Source organism: Hypanus sabinus, chromosome 6 (genome assembly GCF_030144855.1).
Source record: "Hypanus sabinus isolate sHypSab1 chromosome 6, sHypSab1.hap1, whole genome shotgun sequence".
In the NCBI taxonomy this organism is placed as follows: Eukaryota; Metazoa; Chordata; class Chondrichthyes; order Myliobatiformes; family Dasyatidae; genus Hypanus; species Hypanus sabinus.
Window position 1 is genome coordinate 139,842,892 of NC_082711.1, and position 23,426 is coordinate 139,866,317.

The following is a 23,426-nucleotide window of genomic DNA, read 5'->3' on the forward strand; positions in this document are numbered from 1 at the left end:
AGTCACATATCCTTCTGACCATATACTCACCCGGACCCAACATCACAGTCACATATCCTTCTGACCATATACTCACCCGGACCCAACATCACAGTCACATATCCTTCTGACCATGTACTCACCCAGACCCGCTATCACAGTCACATATCCTTCTGACCATGTACTCACCCAGACCCGCTATCACAGTCACATATCCTTCTGACCATATACTCACCCGGACCCAACATCACAGTCACATATCCTTCTGACCATATACTCACCCGGACCCGCTATCGCAGTCACATATCCTTCTGACCATGTACTCACCCAGACCCGCTATCACAGTCACATATCCTTCTGACAATGTACTCACCCAGACCCACCATCACAGTCACATATCCTTCTGACCATATACTCACCCGGACCCGATACCACAGTCACATATCCTTCTGACCATGTACGCACCCGGACCCGCCATCACAGTCACATATCCTTCTGACCATGTACTCACCCGGACCCGCCATCACAGTCACATATCCTTCTGACCATGTACTCACCCAGACCCGCCATCACAGTCACAATTCCTTCTGACCATGTACTCACCCGGACCCGCCATCACAGTCACATATCCTTCTGACCATGTACTCACCCAGACCCGCCATCACAGTCACATATCCTTCTGACCATGTACTCACCCGGACCCGCCATCACAGTCACAATTCCTTCTGACCATGTACTCACCCAGACCCGCCATCACAGTCACATATCCTTCTGACCATATACTCACCCGGACCCACCATCACAGTCACATATCCTTCTGACCATGTACTCACCCAGACCCACCATCACAGTCACATATCCTTCTGATCATATACTCACCCGGACCCACCATCACAGTCACATATCCTTCTGACCATGTACTCACCCAGACCCACCATCACAGTCACAATTCCTTCTGACCATGTACTCACCCGAACCCGCTACCACAGTCACATATCCTTCTGACCATGTACTCACCCGGACCCGATACCACAGTCACATATCCTTCTGACCATGTACTCACCCGGACCCGCCATCACAGTCACATATCCTTCTGACCATGTACTCACCCAGACCCGCTACCACAGTCACATATCCTTCTGACCATGTACTCACCCGGACCCGCCATCACAGTCACATATCCTTCTGACCATGTACTCACCCGGATCCGCTACCACAGTCACATATCCTTCTGACCATGTACTCACCCGGACCCGCTATCACAGTCACATATCCTTCTGACCATGTACTCACCCGGACCCGCCATCACAGTCACAATTCCTTCTGACCATGTACTCACCCAGACCCACCATCACAGTCACATATCCTTCTGACCATATACTGACCCGGACCCGCCATCACAGTCACAATTCCTTCTGACCATGTACTCACCCGGACCCGCCATCACAGTCACAATTCCTTCTGACCATGTACTCACCCAGACCCACCATCACAGTCACATATCCTTCTGACCATGTACTCACCCGGACCCGCCATCACAGTCACAATTCCTTCTGACCATGTACTCACCCGGACCCGCCATCACAGTCACAATTCCTTCTGACCATGTACTCACCCGGACCCGCTATCACAGTCACATATCCTTCTGACCATGTACTCACCCAGACCCGCTATCACAGTCACATATCCTTCTGACCATGTACTCACCCAGACCCGCCATCACAGTCACATATCCTGACCATATACTCACCCGGACCCAACATCACAGTCACATATCCTTCTGACCATATACTCACCCGGACCCAACATCACAGTCACATATCCTTCTGACCATGTACTCACCCGGACCCAACATCACAGTCACATATCCTTCTGACCATATACTCACCCGGACCCGATACCACAGTCACATATCCTTCTGACGATATACTCACCCGGACCCGCCATCACAGTCACAATTCTTTCTGACCATGTACTCACCCGGACCCACCATCACAGTCACATATCCTTCTGACCATGTACTCACCCAGACCCGATACCACAGTCACATATCCTTCTGACCATATACTCACCCAGACCCGCCATCACAGTCACATATCCTTCTGACCATGTACTCACCCGGACCCGCCATCACAGTCACATATCCTTCTGACCATGTACTCACCCGGACCCGCCATCACAGTCACATATCCTTCTGTCCATGTACTCACCCAGACCCGATACCACAGTCACATATCCTTCTGACCATGTACTCACCCAGACCCGCCATCACAGTCACATATCCTTCTGACCATGTACTCACCCGGATCCAACATCACAGTCACATATCCTTCTGACCATGTACTCACCCGGACCCGCCATCACAGTCACATATCCTTCTGACCATGTACTCACCCAGACCCGCCATCACAGTCACATATCCTTCTGACCATGTACTCACCCAGACCCACCATCACAGTCACATATCCTTCTGACCATATACTCACCCGGACCCGATACCACAGTCACATATCCTTCTGACCATGTACTCACCCGGACCCGCCATCACAGTCACATATCCTTCTGACCATGTACTCACCCGGACCCGCCATCACAGTCACATATCCTTCTGACCATGTACTCACCCAGACCCGCCATCACAGTCACAATTCCTTCTGACCATGTACTCACCCGGACCCGCCATCACAGTCACATATCCTTCTGACCATGTACTCACCCAGACCCGCCATCACAGTCACATATCCTTCTGACCATGTACTCACCCGGACCCGCCATCACAGTCACAATTCCTTCTGACCATGTACTCACCCAGACCCGCCATCACAGTCACATATCCTTCTGACCATATACTCACCCGGACCCACCATCACAGTCACATATCCTTCTGACCATGTACTCACCCAGACCCACCATCACAGTCACATATCCTTCTGATCATATACTCACCCGGACCCACCATCACAGTCACATATCCTTCTGACCATGTACTCACTCAGACCCACCATCACAGTCACAATTCCTTCTGACCATGTACTCACCCGAACCCGCTACCACAGTCACATATCCTTCTGACCATGTACTCACCCGGACCCGATACCACAGTCACATATCCTTCTGACCATGTACTCACCCGGACCCGCCATCACAGTCACATATCCTTCTGACCATGTACTCACCCAGACCCGCTACCACAGTCACATATCCTTCTGACCATGTACTCACCCGGACCCGCCATCACAGTCACATATCCTTCTGACCATGTACTCACCCGGATCCGCTACCACAGTCACATATCCTTCTGACCATGTACTCACCCGGACCCGCTATCACAGTCACATATCCTTCTGACCATGTACTCACCCGGACCCGCCATCACAGTCACAATTCCTTCTGACCATGTACTCACCCAGACCCACCATCACAGTCACATATCCTTCTGACCATATACTGACCCGGACCCGCCATCACAGTCACAATTCCTTCTGACCATGTACTCACCCGGACCCGCCATCACAGTCACAATTCCTTCTGACCATGTACTCACCCAGACCCACCATCACAGTCACATATCCTTCTGACCATGTACTCACCCGGACCCGCCATCACAGTCACAATTCCTTCTGACCATGTACTCACCCGGACCCGCCATCACAGTCACAATTCCTTCTGACCATGTACTCACCCGGACCCGCTATCACAGTCTCATATCCTTCTGACCATGTACTCACCCAGACCCGCTATCACAGTCACATATCCTTCTGACCATGTACTCACCCAGACCCGCCATCACAGTCACATATCCTGACCATATACTCACCCGGACCCAACATCACAGTCACATATCCTTCTGACCATATACTCACCCGGACCCAACATCACAGTCACATATCCTTCTGACCATATACTCACCCGGACCCGATACCACAGTCACATATCCTTCTGACGATATACTCACCCGGACCAGCCATCACAGTCACAATTCCTTCTGACCATGTACTCACCCGGACCCACCATCACAGTCACATATCCTTCTGACCATGTACTCACCCAGACCCGATACCACAGTCACATATCCTTCTGACCATATACTCACCCAGACCCGCCATCACAGTCACATATCCTTCTGACCATGTACTCACCCGGACCCGCCATCACAGTCACATATCCTTCTGACCATGTACTCACCCGGACCCGCCATCACAGTCACATATCCTTCTGTCCATGTACTCACCCAGACCCGATACCACAGTCACATATCCTTCTGACCATGTACTCACCCAGACCCGCTACCACAGTCACATATCCTTCTGACCATGTACTCACCCAGACCCGCCATCACAGTCACATATCCTTCTGACCATGTACTCACCCAGACTCGCCATCACAGTCACATATCCTTCTGACCATGTACTCACCCAGACCCGCCATCACAGTCACATATCCTTCTGACCATATACTCACCCGGACCCGCCATCACAGTCACATATCCTTCTGACCATGTACTCACCCAGACCCACCATCACAGTCACATATCCTTCTGACCATGTACTCACCCAGACCCGCCATCACAGTCACATATCCTTCTGACCATGTACTCACCCGGACCCGCCATCACAGTCACAATTCCTTCTGACCATGTACTCACCCGGACCCGCTATCACAGTCACATATCCTTCTGACCATGTACTCACCCGGACCCGCCATCACAGTCACATATCCTTCTGACCATGTACTCATCCGGACCCAACATCACAGTCACATATCCTTCTGACCATGTACTCACCCAGACCCGCCATCACAGTCACATATCCTTCTGACCATATACTCACCCGGATCCAACATCACAGTCACATATCCTTCTGACCATATACTCACCCGGATCCAACATCACAGTCACATATCCTTCTGACCATGTACTCACCCGGACCCGCCATCACAGTCACATATCCTTCTGACCATGTACTCACCCAGACCCGCCATCACAGTCACATATCCTTCTGACCATGTACTCACCCAGACCCGCCATCACAGTCACATATCCTTCTGACCATGTACTCACCCGGACCCGATACCACAGTCAAATATCCTTCTGACCATATACTCACCCGGACCCGCCATCACAGTCACATATCCTTCTGACCATGTACTCACCCGGACCTGCTATCACAGTCACATATCCTTCTGACCATGTACTCACCCGGACCCGCCATCACAGTCACATATCCTTCTGACCATGTACTCACCCGGACCCGCCATCACAGTCACATAACCTTCTGACCATGTACTCACCCAGACCCGCCATCACAGTCACATATCCTTCTGACCATGTACTCACCCGGACCCGCTACCACAGTCACATATCCTTCTGACCATATACTCACCCGGACCCGCCATCACAGTCACATAACCTTCTGACCATGTACTCACCCAGACCCGCCATCACAGTCACATAACCTTCTGACCATGTACTCACCCAGACCCGCCATCACAGTCACATATCCTTCTGACCATGTACTCACCCGGACCCGACATCACAGTCACATATCCTTCTGACCATGTACTCACCCGGACCCAACATCACAGTCACATATCCTTCTGACCATGTACTCACCCGGACCCGCCATCACAGTCACATATCCTTCTGACCATATACTCACCCGGACCCGCTACCACAGTCACATATCCTTCTGACCATGTACTCACCCGGACCCGCTATCACAGTCACATATCCTTCTGACCATATACTCACCCGGACCCGATACCACAGTCACATATCCTTCTGACCATGTACTCACCCGGACCCGCCATCACAGTCACATATCCTTCTGACCATGTACTCACCCAGACCCACCATCACAGTCACAATTCCTTCTGACCATATACTCACCCGGACCCAACATCACAGTCACATATCCTTCTGACCATGTACTCACCCAGACCCGCTATCACAGTCACATATCCTTCTGACCATGTACTCACCCAGACCCGCTATCACAGTCACATATCCTTCTGACAATGTACTCACCCAGACCCACCATCACAGTCACATATCCTTCTGACCATATACTCACCCGGACCCGATACCACAGTCACATATCCTTCTGACCATGTACTCACCCGGACCCGCCATCACAGTCACATATCCTTCTGACCATGTACTCACCCGGACCCGCCATCATAGTCACATATCCTTCTGACCATGTACTCACCCAGACCCGCCATCACAGTCACAATTCCTTCTGACCATGTACTCACCCGGACCCGCCATCACAGTCACATATCCTTCTGACCATGTACTCACCCAGACCCGCCATCACAGTCACATATCCTTCTGACCATGTACTCACCCGGACCCGCCATCACAGTCACAATTCCTTCTGACCATGTACTCACCCAGACCCGCCATCACAGTCACATATCCTTCTGACCATATACTCACCCGGACCCACCATCACAGTCACATATCCTTCTGACCATGTACTCACCCAGACCCACCATCACAGTCACATATCCTTCTGATCATATACTCACCCGGACCCACCATCACAGTCACATATCCTTCTGACCATATACTCACCCAGACCCGCTATCACAGTCACATATCCTTCTGACCATGTACTCACCCGGACCCGCCATCACAGTCACATATCCTTCTGACCATGTACTCACCCGAACCCGCTACCACAGTCACATATCCTTCTGACCATGTACTCACCCGGACCCGATACCACAGTCACATATCCTTCTGACCATGTACTCACCCGGACCCGCCATCACAGTCACATATCCTTCTGACCATGTACTCACCCAGACCCGCTACCACAGTCACATATCCTTCTGACCATGTACTCACCCGGACCCGCCATCACAGTCACATATCCTTCTGACCATGTACTCACCCGGACCCGCTACCACAGTCACATATCCTTCTGACCATGTACTCACCCGGACCCGCTATCACAGTCACATATCCTTCTGACCATGTACTCACCCGGACCCGCCATCACAGTCACAATTCCTTCTGACCATGTACTCACCCAGACCCACCATCACAGTCACATATCCCTCTGACCATATACTGACCCGGACCCGACATCACAGTCACAATTCCTTCTGACCATGTACTCACCCGGACCCGCCATCACAGTCACAATTCCTTCTGACCATGTACTCACCCAGACCCACCATCACAGTCACATATCCTTCTGACCATGTACTCACCCGGACCCGCCATCACAGTCACAATTCCTTCTGACCATGTACTCACCCGGACCCGCCATCACAGTCACAATTCCTTCTGACCATGTACTCACCCGGACCCGCTATCACAGTCACATATCCTTCTGACCATGTACTCACCCAGACCCGCTATCACAGTCACATATCCTTCTGACCATGTACTCACCCAGACCCGCCATCACAGTCACATATCCTTCTGACCATGTACTCACCCAGACTCGCCATCACAGTCACATATCCTTCTGACCATGTACTCACCCAGACCCGCCATCACAGTCACATATCCTTCTGACCATATACTCACCCGGACCCGCCATCACAGTCACATATCCTTCTGACCATGTACTCACCCAGACCCACCATCACAGTCACATATCCTTCTGACCATGTACTCACCCAGACCCGCCATCACAGTCACATATCCTTCTGACCATGTACTCACCCGGACCCGCCATCACAGTCACAATTCCTTCTGACCATGTACTCACCCGGACCCGCTATCACAGTCACATATCCTTCTGACCATGTACTCACCCGGACCCGCCATCACAGTCACATATCCTTCTGACCATGTACTCATCCGGACCCAACATCACAGTCACATATCCTTCTGACCATGTACTCACCCAGACCCGCCATCACAGTCACATATCCTTCTGACCATATACTCACCCGGATCCAACATCACAGTCACATATCCTTCTGACCATATACTCACCCGGATCCAACATCACAGTCACATATCCTTCTGACCATGTACTCACCCGGACCCGCCATCACAGTCACATATCCTTCTGACCATGTACTCACCCAGACCCGCCATCACAGTCACATATCCTTCTGACCATGTACTCACCCAGACCCGCCATCACAGTCACATATCCTTCTGACCATGTACTCACCCGGACCCGATACCACAGTCAAATATCCTTCTGACCATATACTCACCCGGACCCGCCATCACAGTCACATATCCTTCTGACCATGTACTCACCCGGACCTGCTATCACAGTCACATATCCTTCTGACCATGTACTCACCCGGACCCGCCATCACAGTCACATATCCTTCTGACCATGTACTCACCCGGACCCGCCATCACAGTCACATAACCTTCTGACCATGTACTCACCCAGACCCGCCATCACAGTCACATATCCTTCTGACCATGTACTCACCCGGACCCGCTACCACAGTCACATATCCTTCTGACCATATACTCACCCGGACCCGCCATCACAGTCACATAACCTTCTGACCATGTACTCACCCAGACCCGCCATCACAGTCACATAACCTTCTGACCATGTACTCACCCAGACCCGCCATCACAGTCACATATCCTTCTGACCATGTACTCACCCGGACCCGACATCACAGTCACATATCCTTCTGACCATGTACTCACCCGGACCCAACATCACAGTCACATATCCTTCTGACCATGTACTCACCCGGACCCGCCATCACAGTCACATATCCTTCTGACCATATACTCACCCGGACCCGCTACCACAGTCACATATCCTTCTGACCATGTACTCACCCGGACCCGCTATCACAGTCACATATCCTTCTGACCATATACTCACCCGGACCCGATACCACAGTCACATATCCTTCTGACCATGTACTCACCCGGACCCGCCATCACAGTCACATATCCTTCTGACCATGTACTCACCCAGACCCACCATCACAGTCACAATTCCTTCTGACCATATACTCACCCGGACCCAACATCACAGTCACATATCCTTCTGACCATGTACTCACCCAGACCCGCTATCACAGTCACATATCCTTCTGACCATGTACTCACCCAGACCCGCTATCACAGTCACATATCCTTCTGACAATGTACTCACCCAGACCCACCATCACAGTCACATATCCTTCTGACCATATACTCACCCGGACCCGATACCACAGTCACATATCCTTCTGACCATGTACTCACCCGGACCCGCCATCACAGTCACATATCCTTCTGACCATGTACTCACCCGGACCCGCCATCATAGTCACATATCCTTCTGACCATGTACTCACCCAGACCCGCCATCACAGTCACAATTCCTTCTGACCATGTACTCACCCGGACCCGCCATCACAGTCACATATCCTTCTGACCATGTACTCACCCAGACCCGCCATCACAGTCACATATCCTTCTGACCATGTACTCACCCGGACCCGCCATCACAGTCACAATTCCTTCTGACCATGTACTCACCCAGACCCGCCATCACAGTCACATATCCTTCTGACCATATACTCACCCGGACCCACCATCACAGTCACATATCCTTCTGACCATGTACTCACCCAGACCCACCATCACAGTCACATATCCTTCTGATCATATACTCACCCGGACCCACCATCACAGTCACATATCCTTCTGACCATATACTCACCCAGACCCGCTATCACAGTCACATATCCTTCTGACCATGTACTCACCCGGACCCGCCATCACAGTCACATATCCTTCTGACCATATACTCACCCGGACCCGCCATCACAGTCACATATCCTTCTGACCATGTACTCACCCAGACCCGCCATCACAGTCACATATCCTTCTGACCATGTACTCACCCGGACCCGCCATCACAGTCACAATTCCTTCTGACCATGTACTCACCCAGACCCGCCATCACAGTCACATATCCTTCTGACCATATACTCACCCGGACCCACCATCACAGTCACATATCCTTCTGACCATGTACTCACCCAGACCCACCATCACAGTCACATATCCTTCTGATCATATACTCACCCGGACCCACCATCACAGTCACATATCCTTCTGACCATGTACTCACCCGAACCCGCTACCACAGTCACATATCCTTCTGACCATGTACTCACCCGGACCCGATACCACAGTCACATATCCTTCTGACCATGTACTCACCCGGACCCGCCATCACAGTCACATATCCTTCTGACCATGTACTCACCCAGACCCGCTACCACAGTCACATATCCTTCTGACCATGTACTCACCCGGACCCGCCATCACAGTCACATATCCTTCTGACCATGTACTCACCCGGACCCGCTACCACAGTCACATATCCTTCTGACCATGTACTCACCCGGACCCGCTATCACAGTCACATATCCTTCTGACCATGTACTCACCCGGACCCGCCATCACAGTCACAATTCCTTCTGACCATGTACTCACCCAGACCCACCATCACAGTCACATATCCCTCTGACCATATACTGACCCGGACCCGCCATCACAGTCACAATTCCTTCTGACCATGTACTCACCCGGACCCGCCATCACAGTCACAATTCCTTCTGACCATGTACTCACCCAGACCCACCATCACAGTCACATATCCATCTGACCATGTACTCACCCGGACCCGCCATCACAGTCACAATTCCTTCTGACCATGTACTCACCCGGACCCGCCATCACAGTCACAATTCCTTCTGACCATGTACTCACCCGGACCCGCTATCACAGTCACATATCCTTCTGACCATGTACTCACCCAGACCCGCTATCACAGTCACATATCCTTCTGACCATGTACTCACCCAGACCCGCCATCACAGTCACATATCCTGACCATATACTCACCCGGACCCAACATCACAGTCACATATCCTTCTGACCATATACTCACCCGGACCCAACATCACAGTCACATATCCTTCTGACCATGTACTCACCCGGACCCAACATCACAGTCACATATCCTTCTGACCATATACTCACCCGGACCCGATACCACAGTCACATATCCTTCTGACCATATACTCACCCGGACCCGCCATCACAGTCACAATTCCTTCTGACCATGTACTCACCCGGACCCACCATCACAGTCACATATCCTTCTGACCATGTACTCACCCAGACCCGATACCACAGTCACATATCCTTCTGACCATATACTCATCCAGACCCGCCATCACAGTCACATATCCTTCTGACCATGAACTCACCCAGACCCGCCATCACAGTCACATATCCTTCTGACCATGTACTCACCCGGACCCGCCATCACAGTCACATATCCTTCTGACCATGTACTCACCCAGACCCGATACCACAGTCACATATCCTTCTGACCATATACTCACCCAGACCCACCATCACAGTCACATATCTTTCTGACCATGTACTCACCCAGACCCGATACCACAGTCACATATCCTTCTGACCATGTACTCACCCAGACCCGCTATCACAGTCACATATCCTTCTGACCGTGTACTCACCCGGACCCAACATCACAGTCTCATATCCTTCTGACCATATACTCACCCAGACCCGCTATCACAGTCACATATCCTTCTGACCATGTACTCACCCGGACCCGCTATCACAGTCACATATCCTTCTGACCATGTACTCACCCGGACCTGCTATCACAGTCACATATCCTTCTGACCATATACTCACCCGGACCCGCTACCACAGTCACATATCCTTCTGACCATGTACTCACCCGGACCCGCTATCACAGTCACATATCCTTCTGACCATGTACTCACCCGGACCCGATACCACAGTCACATATCCTTCTGACCACGTTATCACCCAGACCCGCTACCACAGTCACATATCCTTCTGACCATGTACTCACCCGGACCCACCATCACAGTCACATATCCTTCTGACCATATACTCACCCGGACCCGCCATCACAGTCACATATCCTTCTGACCATGTACTCACCCGGACCCGCCATCACAGTCACATATCCTTCTGACCATATACTCACCCGGACCCGCCATCACAGTCACAATTCCTTCTGACCATGTACTCACCCAGACCCACCATCACAGTCACATATCCTTCTGACCATATACTGACCCGGACCCGCCATCACAGTCACAATTCCTTCTGACCATGTACTCACCCGGACCCACCATCACAGTCACAATTCCTTCTGACCATGTACTCACCCGGACCCGCCATCACAGTCACATATCCTTCTGACCATGTACTCACCCAGACCCGCTATCACAGTCACATATCCTTCTGACCATGTACTCACCCAGACCCGCCATCACAGTCACATATCCTTCTGACCATATACTCACCCAGACCCGCCATCACAGTCACATATCCTTCTGACCATATACTCACCCGGACCCGCCATCACAGTCACATATCCTTCTGACCATATACTCACCCGGACCCGCCATCACAGTCACATATCCTGACCATATACTCACCCGGACCCAACATCACAGTCACATATCCTTCTGACCATATACTCACCCGGACCCAACATCACAGTCACATATCCTTCTGACCATGTACTCACCCGGACCCAACATCACAGTCACATATCCTTCTGACCATATACTCACCCGGACCCGATACCACAGTCACATATCCTTCTGACCATATACTCACCCGGACCCGCCATCACAGTCACATATCCTTCTGACCATGTACTCACTCAGACCCGATACCACAGTCACATAACCTTCTGACCATATACTCACCCGGACCCGCCATCACAGTCACATATCCTTCTGACCATGTACTCACCCAGACCCGATACCACAGTCACATATCCTTCTGACCATATACTCACCCAGACCCGCCATCACAGTCACATATCCTTCTGACCATGTACTCACCCGGACCCGCCATCACAGTCACATATCCTTCTGACCATGTACTCACCCGGACCCGCCATCACAGTCACATATCCTTCTGACCATGTACTCACCCAGACCCGATACCACAGTCACATATCCTTCTGACCATATACTCACCCAGACCCACCATCACAGTCACATATCTTTCTGACCATGTACTCACCCAGACCCGATACCACAGTCACATATCCTTCTGACCATGTACTCACCCAGACCCGCTATCACAGTCACATATCCTTCTGACCGTGTACTCACCCGGACCCAACATCACAGTCTCATATCCTTCTGACCATATACTCACCCAGACCCGCTATCACAGTCACATATCCTTCTGACCATGTACTCACCCGGACCCGCTATCACAGTCACATATCCTTCTGACCATGTACTCACCCGGACCCGATACCACAGTCACATATCCTTCGGACCACGTTATCACCCAGACCCGCTACCACAGTCACATATCCTTCTGACCATGTACTCACCCGGACCCACCATCACAGTCACATATCCTTCTGACCATATACTCACCCGGACCCGCCATCACAGTCACATATCCTTCTGACCATGTACTCACCCGGACCCGCCATCACAGTCACATATCCTTCTGACCATATACTCACCCGGACCCGCCATCACAGTCACAATTCCTTCTGACCATGTACTCACCCAGACCCACCATCACAGTCACATATCCTTCTGACCATATACTGACCCGGACCCGCCATCACAGTCACAATTCCTTCTGACCATGTACTCACCCGGACCCGCCATCACAGTCACATATCCTTCTGACCATGTACTCACCCGGACCCACCATCACAGTCACATATCCTTCTGACCACGTACTCACCCAGACCCACCATCACAGTCACATATCCTTCTGACCATATACTCACCCGGACCCGATACCACAGTCACAATTCCTTCTGACCATGTACTCACCCAGACCCGCCATCACAGTCACAATTCCTTCTGACCATGTACTCACCCGGACCCGCCATCACAGTCACATATCCTGACCATATACTCACCCGGAACCAACATCACAGTCACATATCCTTCTGACCATGTACTCACCCGGACCCAACATCACAGTCACATATCCTTCTGACCATGTACTCACCCAGACCCGCCATCACAGTCACATATCCTTCTGACCATATACTCACCCAGACCCGCCATCACAGTCACATATCCTTCTGACCATGTTCTCACCCGGACCCAACATCACAGTCACATATCCTTCTGACCATGTACTCACCCAGACCCGCCATCACAGTCACATATCCTTCTGACCATGTACTCACCCAGACCCGATACCACAGTCACATATCCTTCTGACCATGTACTCACCCAGACCCGCCATCACAGTCACATATCCTTCTGACCATGTACTCACCCGGACCCGATACCACAGTCACATATCCTTCTGATTATATACTCACCCGGACCCGCCATCACAGTCACATATCCTTCTGACCATGTACTCACCCGGACCCGCCATCACAGTCACAATTCCTTCTGACCATGTACTCACCCGGACCCAACATCACAGTCACAAATCCTTCTGACCATGTACTCACCCAGACCCGCCATCACAGTCACATATCCTTCTGACCATATACTCACCCGGACCCGCCATCACAGTCACATATCCTTCTGACCATGTACTCACCCGGACCCGCCATCACAGTCACATATCCTTCTGACCATGTACTCACCCAGACCCGCCATCACAGTCACATATCCTTCTGACCATATACTCACCCGGACCCAACATCACAGTCACATATCCTTCTGACCATATACTCACCCAGACCCGCCATCACAGTCACATATCCTTCTGACCATGTACTCACCCGGACCCGCCATCACAGTCACATATCCTTCTGACCATGTACTCACCCGGACCCACCATCACAGTCACATATCCTTCTGACCATGTACTCACCCGGACCCGCCATCACAGTCACATATCCTGACCATATACTCACCCGGACCCACCATCACAGTCACATATCCTTCTGACCATGTACTCACCCAGACCCGCCATCACAGTCACATCTCCTTCTGACCATGTACTCACCCAGACCCGCCATCACAGTCACATATCCTTCTGACCATGTACTCACCCAGACCCGCTACCACAGTCACATATCCTTCTGACCATGTACCCACCCGGACCCGCTATCACAGTCACATATCCTTCTGACCATATACTTACCCAGACCCAATACCACAGTCACATATCCTTCTGACCATATACTCACCCAGACCCAACATCACAGTCACATATCCTTCTGACCATATCCTCACCCGGACCCGCCATCACAGTCACATATCCTTCTGACCATATACTCACCCGGACCCGCCATCACAGTCACATATCCTTCTGACCATGTACTCACCCGGACCCAACATCACAGTCACATATCCTTCTGACCATATACTCACCCAGACCCAACATCACAGTCACATAACCTTCTGACCATGTACTCACCCGGACCCGCCATCACAGTCACATATCCTTCTGACCATGTACTCACCCGGACCCGCCATCACAGTCACATATCCTTCTGACCATATACCCACCCGGACCCGCCATCACAGTCACATATCCTTCTGACCATGTACTCACCCAGACCCACCATCACAGTCACAATTCCTTCTGACCATGTACCCACCCGGACCCGCCATCACAGTCACATATCCTTCTGACCATGTACTCACCCGGACCCGCAACCACAGTCACATATCCTTCTGACCATGTACTCACTCGGACCCGCTATGCCATATCCTTCTGACCATGTACTCACCCGGACCCGCCATCACAGTCACAATTCCTTCTGACCATGTACTCACCCAGACCCACCATCACAGTCACATATCCTTCTGACCATATACTGACCCGGACCCGCCATCACAGTCACAATTCCTTCTGACCATGTACTCACCCGGACCCGCCATCACAGTCACAATTCCTTCTGACCATGTACTCACCCAGACCCACCATCACAGTCACATATCCTTCTGACCATGTACTCACCCGGACCCGCCATCACAGTCACAATTCCTTCTGACCATGTACTCACCCGGACCCGCCATCACAGTCACAATTCCTTCTGACCATGTACTCACCCGGACCCGCTATCACAGTCACATATCCTTCTGACCATGTACTCACCCAGACCCGCTATCACAGTCACATATCCTTCTGACCATGTACTCACCCAGACCCGCCATCACAGTCACATATCCTTCTGACCATATACTCACCCAGACCCGCCATCACAGTCACATATCCTTCTGACCATATACTCACCCGGACCCGCCATCACAGTCACATATCCTTCTGACCATATACTCACCCGGACCCGCCATCACAGTCACATATCCTGACCATATACTCACCCGGACCCAACATCACAGTCACATATCCTTCTGACCATATACTCACCCGGACCCAACATCACAGTCACATATCCTTCTGACCATGTACTCACCCGGACCCAACATCACAGTCACATATCCTTCTGACCATATACTCACCCGGACCCGATACCACAGTCACATATCCTTCTGACCATATACTCACCCGGACCCGCCATCACAGTCACATATCCTTCTGACCATGTACTCACCCAGACCCGATACCACAGTCACATATCCTTCTGACCATATACTCACCCAGACCCGCCATCACAGTCACATATCCTTCTGACCATGTACTCACCCGGACCCGCCATCACAGTCACATATCCTTCTGACCATGTACTCACCCGGACCCGCCATCACAGTCACATATCCTTCTGACCATGTACTCACCCAGACCCGCCATCACAGTCACATATCCTTCTGACCATATACTCACCCGGACCCAACATCACAGTCACATATCCTTCTGACCATATACTCACCCAGACCCGCCATCACAGTCACATATCCTTCTGACCATGTACTCACCCGGACCCGCCATCACAGTCACATATCCTTCTGACCATGTACTCACCCGGACCCACCATCACAGTCACATATCCTTCTGACCAGGTACTCACCCGGACCCGCCATCACAGTCACATATCCTGACCATATACTCACCCGGACCCACCATCACAGTCACATATCCTTCTGACCATGTACTCACCCAGACCCGCCATCACAGTCACATATCCTTCTGACCATGTACTCACCCAGACCCGCCATCACAGTCACATATCCTTCTGACCATGTACTCACCCAGACCCGCTACCACAGTCACATATCCTTCTGACCATGTACCCACCCGGACCCGCTATCACAGTCACATATCCTTCTGACCATATACTCACCCAGACCCAATACCACAGTCACATATCCTTCTGACCATATACTCACCCAGACCCAACATCACAGTCACATATCCTTCTGACCATATACTCACCCGGACCCGCCATCACAGTCACATATCCTTCTGACCATATACTCACCCGGACCCGCCATCACAGTCACATATCCTTCTGACCATGTACTCACCCGGACCCAACATCACAGTCACATATCCTTCTGACCATATACTCACCCAGACCCAACATCACAGTCACATAACCTTCTGACCATGTACTCACCCGGACCCGCCATCACAGTCACATATCCTTCTGACCATGTACTCACCCGGACCCGCCATCACAGTCACATATCCTTCTGACCATATACCCACCCGGACCCGCCATCACAGTCACATATCCTTCTGACCATGTACTCACCCAGACCCACCATCACAGTCACAATTCCTTCTGACCATGTACCCACCCGGACCCGCCATCACAGTCACATATCCTTCTGACCATGTACTCACCCGGACCCGCTACCACAGTCACATATCCTTCTGACCATGTACTCACCCGGACCCGCTATGCCATATCCTTCTGACCATGTACTCACCCGGACCCGCTATGCCATATCCTTCTCTTCCACCTAGCCTCTTTCCCCTCCCCCTTCCTTCTCACCTGAAGAAGGGACTCAGCCTGAAACGTCAATTATCTATTCATTTCCATTGCTACTGCCTGGCCTGCTGAGTTCCTCCAGTGTTTCTGCATGTGTTGCTTTGGATTTCCAGCATCTGCTTACTTCCTCATACTATCAGTCTGCTTGGTATTCCATCATAGCTGATTTATTATCTCTCTCAACCTCATTCTCCTACCTCTTCCCTGTAACCTTTGACACCCTTACTAATGAAGAATCTATCAACCTCCGCTTTATATATATCTAATTACTTGACCTCCAGAGCCATTTGTGGCAATGAATTCCATAGATTCACCACTGTCTAGCTAAAGAAACCCCTCCTCATCTCTATTCTCAAGGATGTCCCTGAATCTGAAGCTGTACCTAGACTCACCCACTATCAGAAAAATTTTCTCCACGTCTGCTCTATGTAGGCTTTCAATATTTGTTAGATTTCAATTATTCTTCTAAATGCTAGTGAGTACTGGCCCAGAGTCCATCAAACGATCCTCATACATTTCTCCTTTTTCTCTTGGGATAACTGTCATGAACCTCCTCTGGACACCCTCCAATGCCAGCACACTCTTACTAAATAAGGAGCCCAAAACTGGTCCAAGCATGGTCTGACCAATGCCTTCTTAAGCCTCAGCATTACATCCTGACTTTTATATTCCAGTCCTCTCAAAATGAATACCAGCATTACATCTGCCTTTCTCACGACTGACCCAACCCGCAATATTTTTAAATACTCAGTTCTCACGTTTATCTTAACCCGACTCTCCGTCCACTCACTTCAAAGAGCTTTGGAGCCTGTTGCACTCCCCCACCTTGCCCCCACAAATAGCAACAAATGGGCTCTGCTTAATCGGCTGGTAGTCACAGTCAACGTACAGAAAATGAAAGCATTATTACCTTCATCCTCCCATACACACTGGAGAGGGGGGTTAATTTATGTTGCTTGTGTTGTCCTATGATTCCGCAGAGCCCACAGATTATCTGCTGGTCATTTTCACAGTAGAGGCTCAGGGGGTTATGGTGATCACTGCAGTTTTCCTGGCTGTCGCTGGATCCATTTATTACTGTCAAGGTGTCAATAACACGAGCCAGTGAGACGTTCGGGGAAGAGCTGCTGCAGTCCACTGTCTTCCGACACACGGGGCAAGTAAAGTAGTTGTCCAGGTTTGAGGAAAGAGAGAGTACACAATTCTTGCAATAGCTATGACCGCACTGGAGCATCAAGGGCTGCTTGAAGACCTCCAGACAAATAGGGCACAAGAGCTGGTCCTCCAAGCACTGGAAATTCTGCTTTGCTGCCATATTTTAAACTTCAAATGTATCTCCTCCAGTCCTCCCAAGCTCTGCCTCTTATCTTTGTTTTGAACTTTTTCAGCAAGGTGGAGGAAGGTACCGCTGAGCACTGAAATCATATGATCCTGTTTTTTTTTAAAGTGGGTGACGACATTTTATTTACAATAGATTACTTTAGTATGTACCTGTCACCATGAGGAGCGAGGAAAGATGGCACCAGTGGATTTTGGAGACCCAGGCAACTTCCTCCAATTCGTCCATGATACAGCTTGTTTTTCTTCTCTTGAAACACACACAAAAGATGCTGGTGGAACGCAGCAGACCAGGCAGCATCTATAGGGAGAAGTGCTGTCGACGTTTCGGGCCGAGATCCTTTGTCAGGACTAAATGAAAGGAAAGATAGTAAGAGATTTGAAAGTAGGAGGGGGAGGGGAAAATGCGAAATGATAGAAGACTGGAGAGGATGGGGTGAAGCTGAGAGCCAGAAAGTTGATTGGCAAAAGAGCTGGAGAAGGGAAAGGATCATGGGATGGGAGGCCTAGGGAGAAAGAAAGAAAGAGAAAGAAAGGGGGAGGGGAGCACCAGAGGGAGATGGAGAACAGGCAAAGAGTGATGGGCATGGAGAGAAAGAAAAAAAAGGGAGGGGGAAAGAAACAAAAACAAAACAAAAACTAAATATATCAGGGATGGGGTAAGAAGGGGAGGAGGGGCATTAACGGAATTTAGAGAAGTCAATGTTCATGCCATCAGGTTGGAGGCTACCCAGCCGGTATATAAGGTGTTGTTCCTCCAACCTGAGTTTGGATTCATTTTGACAATAGAGGCCATGGATAGACATATCAGAATGGGAATGGGACATGGAATTAAAATGTATGGCCACTGGGAGATCCTGCTTTCTCTGGCGGACAGAGCGTAGGTGTTCAGCGAAACGGTTTCCCAGTCTGCGTCGGCTCTCACCAATAGATAAAAGGCCACACCGGGACACCGGACACAGTATACCACACCAGCTGACTCACAGGTGAAGTGTCGCCTCACCTGGAAGGACTGTCTGGGGCCCTGAATGGTGGTGAGGGAGGAAGTGTAAGGGCAGGTGTAGCACTTGTTCCGCTTGCAAGGTTAAGTGCCAGGAGGGAGATCGGTGGGAAAGGATGGTGGAGGGATAAATGGACAAGGGTGTCACGTAGGGAGCGATCCCTGCGGAAAGCAGAAAGGGCGGGGGAGGGAAAGATGTGCTTGGTAGTGGGATCCCGTTGGAGGTGGCGGAAGTTACGGAGAATTATACGTTGGACCTGGAGGCTGGTGGGGTGGTAGGTGAGGACAAGGGGGACCCTATCCTGAGTGGGGTGGTGGGCGGATGGGGTGAGGGCAGATGTGCTGGAACTGGGAGAGATGCATTTGAGAGCAGAGTTGATGGTAGAAGAAGGGAAGCCCCTTTGTTTAAAAAAGGAAGACATCTCCTTCGTCCTGGAATGAAAAGCCTCATCCTGAGAGCAGATGCGGGGGAGACGGAGCAATTGTGAGAAGGGGATAGTATTTTTGCAAGAGACAGGGTGAGAAGAGGAATAGTCCAGGTAGCTGTGAGAGTCTGTAGGCTTATAGTAGATATCAGTAGATAGGCCATCTCCAGAGATGGAGACAGAAAGATTAAGAAAGAGGAGGGAGGTGTCAGAAATAGACCAGGTAAATTTGAGGGCAGGGTGAAAGTTGGAGGCAAAGTTAATGAAGTCAACGAGCTCAGCATGTGTGCAGGAGGCAGCGCCAATGCAGTCGTCGATGTAGTGAAGGAAAAGAGGGGGACAGATACCTGTATAGGCTTGGAACATGGACTGTTCCACAAAGCACCCAGCCCTGAGACGCGAGGCAAGGCCATTTGATTCCAAACAATGGGTTTATTGATCATTACAGAATGTTTCTCTGCCGCTTCTTGCTCCTTCCCCTCTCTCTTCTCCTTTTCCCAATATTCCCCTTTCCCTGCCCCCTTCCCACTCTCAGTCCACAATAGAGACCCATATCAGAATCAGGTTTATCATCACTCACCTGTCATGAATTTTTTTTTTTGCAGCAGTACAATGCAATACATAAAATCACTACAGTACTGTGCAAAAGTCTTAGGCTCCCTAACTATATATTGTATATTAAAGCTTTTTTTCAAACCAGTTAATTTAGAGTTTACAGCTCAAAACAGGTCTTTTGATCCATTGAGCACCCATTTACACTAATCTCTATTTTAATTTTCCCCACATTCCCATTAATTCCACTTGGGTTTTCCCATTCACCAATACTCTACAGATAATGGAAACCAAAGCACCTGGAAGGAACCCATAGAATCACTTGGAGAATGTGCAAACTCAGACAAATCTGAAGGTCAGATGTGAAGCTAGGCCAACACACACACACACAAAATGCTGCAGGAACGAAGCAAATCTGCAGCACCTGCAGTACATTTCGGGCCAAAACCCTTCATCAGGACTGGAAAAGAATGGGATAGAAACCAAAATAAAAAGGCTGGGAGGGAAAGGAATACAAGCTGGCAGGTGATAGGTGAGACCAGGTGAGGGGGGGATGTAGGTGGGTGGAGTGGGGGGGGAATGATGTATGAAGCTGGGGGGTGATAGGTGGAAGAGGTAGAGGGCTGAAGATGAATGAATTTAATAGGAGGGATGAGTGGACCATGGAATAATGGGAAGTTGATGGGGCACCAGTTGATCAGGTCTTGAAGGCAGTGGAGGCAAAAAGAAGAGGGGGTGGAGTGGGTAACCAGAATTGTGAATGATAGAAGAGAGAATGGAGAAAAAATAAGTAATTTCAAGAAGTTCGAGAAATTAATGTTCACGTCTTCTGGTTGGAGGCTACACACACAGAATATGAGGTGTTCCTCCTCCAACTTGTGTTTGGTCTCATTTCAGGCAGTAGAATAGGTCATGGACAGACATGTCAGAAAGGGATGGGCAGTCACTTGGAGATCCCAACTGTTGGTGAGGACAGAGCGAAGATGGTTGATGTTGTGGTCCTCCCAATCTGAATCGGGCCTCACTGATGCAAAGGAGGCCATATTGACAGCACCAGATACAATAGATGACTTTGACAGATTCTCACATGAAGTGTTACCTCACCTGGAAGGACTGTTTGGGACCCTAAATGACGATGAGGGAGGAGTTGTAGGGTCAAGGGTAGCACATGTCATGGTGACACATGGCGTGTCTGATAAGGGCAAGGGGAACCCGATCTCTATTATGACATCAGGGTGAGGGCAGATGTGTGGGAAATTGAGAAGCTGCAGACAAGGGCAGCATCAATAGTAGTAGAAGGGGAACCCTGTTTTTTTTTAATAAAGAGAGTTGTTCCCTATAAATAAATTGTTGTTTTTTATTACAGCAATAAGGGTTTCTTTATTTACAGATGTGGACATTTCTCCAACACAAACATATATTGTCCAGTGTAAATTTCCCTTGAAAATTTGGGGAGGGGGTGGAGGACTGGAGGGGGTGTTTTCATGGACTGCCACAGTCCTTGTGTTTCCCAAATGCAGGGAGGAGGATTCCAGAATTTTGATCCAATGACAATAGTGGATTAGCAAGTCAGAGATATAGAGTTGGCATTCATGTTCACTTGCCTTTCCAGATGAGTCTCGAGTTAAGGAGATGTTTTAGAACTTGCCATGTTGTTGTGGTCTGTCATGTCAGTGCATTGGTGAATCTCTACAGCCGTGGCTGGCACTATTAAATAAACTGCTCTATTCTGTGTGTTTTTGAACATCTTGAACGCTGTTGGGTCCAGATTCATCAAGGTATGCACTCCATTATTTTTCTGACTTGCAGGTAGTAGCTTTGGGGGGCTTCAAAGGAAAGTCAGAGTATGAACCATGTGACTGGCCCTTGTAGCTACTATAATCATGTCGCTGGTCAAGACAGCCATCAGTTCAATAATAATCTCTGAGATGCTGCTGATGGGGAGTGAATGAGCTGACATCAGAGTGATGGCAGTATATTAAACAACAAAAGCAAAACATTTGGACTCTTTGTCAGTGATGTTCATTCCATGCTAACTTGCATAAAGCAAGTAGCTTACCAGAATATCAGGTTATATTCTGATTCTGCCAGAATATCACCGGAATATGTGTGCCTTCAGGCTTTTATATCTCCTTCCTGGTGGTAGCAAGAAGAGGGCATGTCATGAGTGGTGGGGTCCTTAATGATGAAAGTCACCTTTTTTTTAACAAGGATCTTGCCTGGATAGGGGAGCATGCCTTATGAGAATAGGTT

The 23,426-nt window shown here is 50.2% G+C and overlaps 1 protein-coding gene across 2 annotated transcripts in view; it reads right to left on the reverse strand.

Moving 5' to 3' along the window:
• LOC132395903 (E3 ubiquitin-protein ligase TRIM50-like) overlaps positions 1-23,426 on the reverse strand; it is a 60,267-nt gene that overhangs the window by 24,535 nt on the left and 12,306 nt on the right. The window contains exons 1-2 of one of the 2 annotated variants that reach the window (XM_059973076.1): positions 20,969-21,101; positions 18,769-19,547 (exon numbers count right to left, since the gene is read on the reverse strand). In XM_059973076.1, coding sequence (XP_059829059.1) covers positions 18,769-19,173 — 405 coding nt within the window. In that variant the 5' untranslated portion in view covers positions 19,174-19,547; positions 20,969-21,101. Of the gene's footprint in view, positions 1-18,768; positions 19,548-20,968; positions 21,102-23,426 lie in introns of those variants that run through there. The other variant, XM_059973074.1, reaches the window with a different exon arrangement.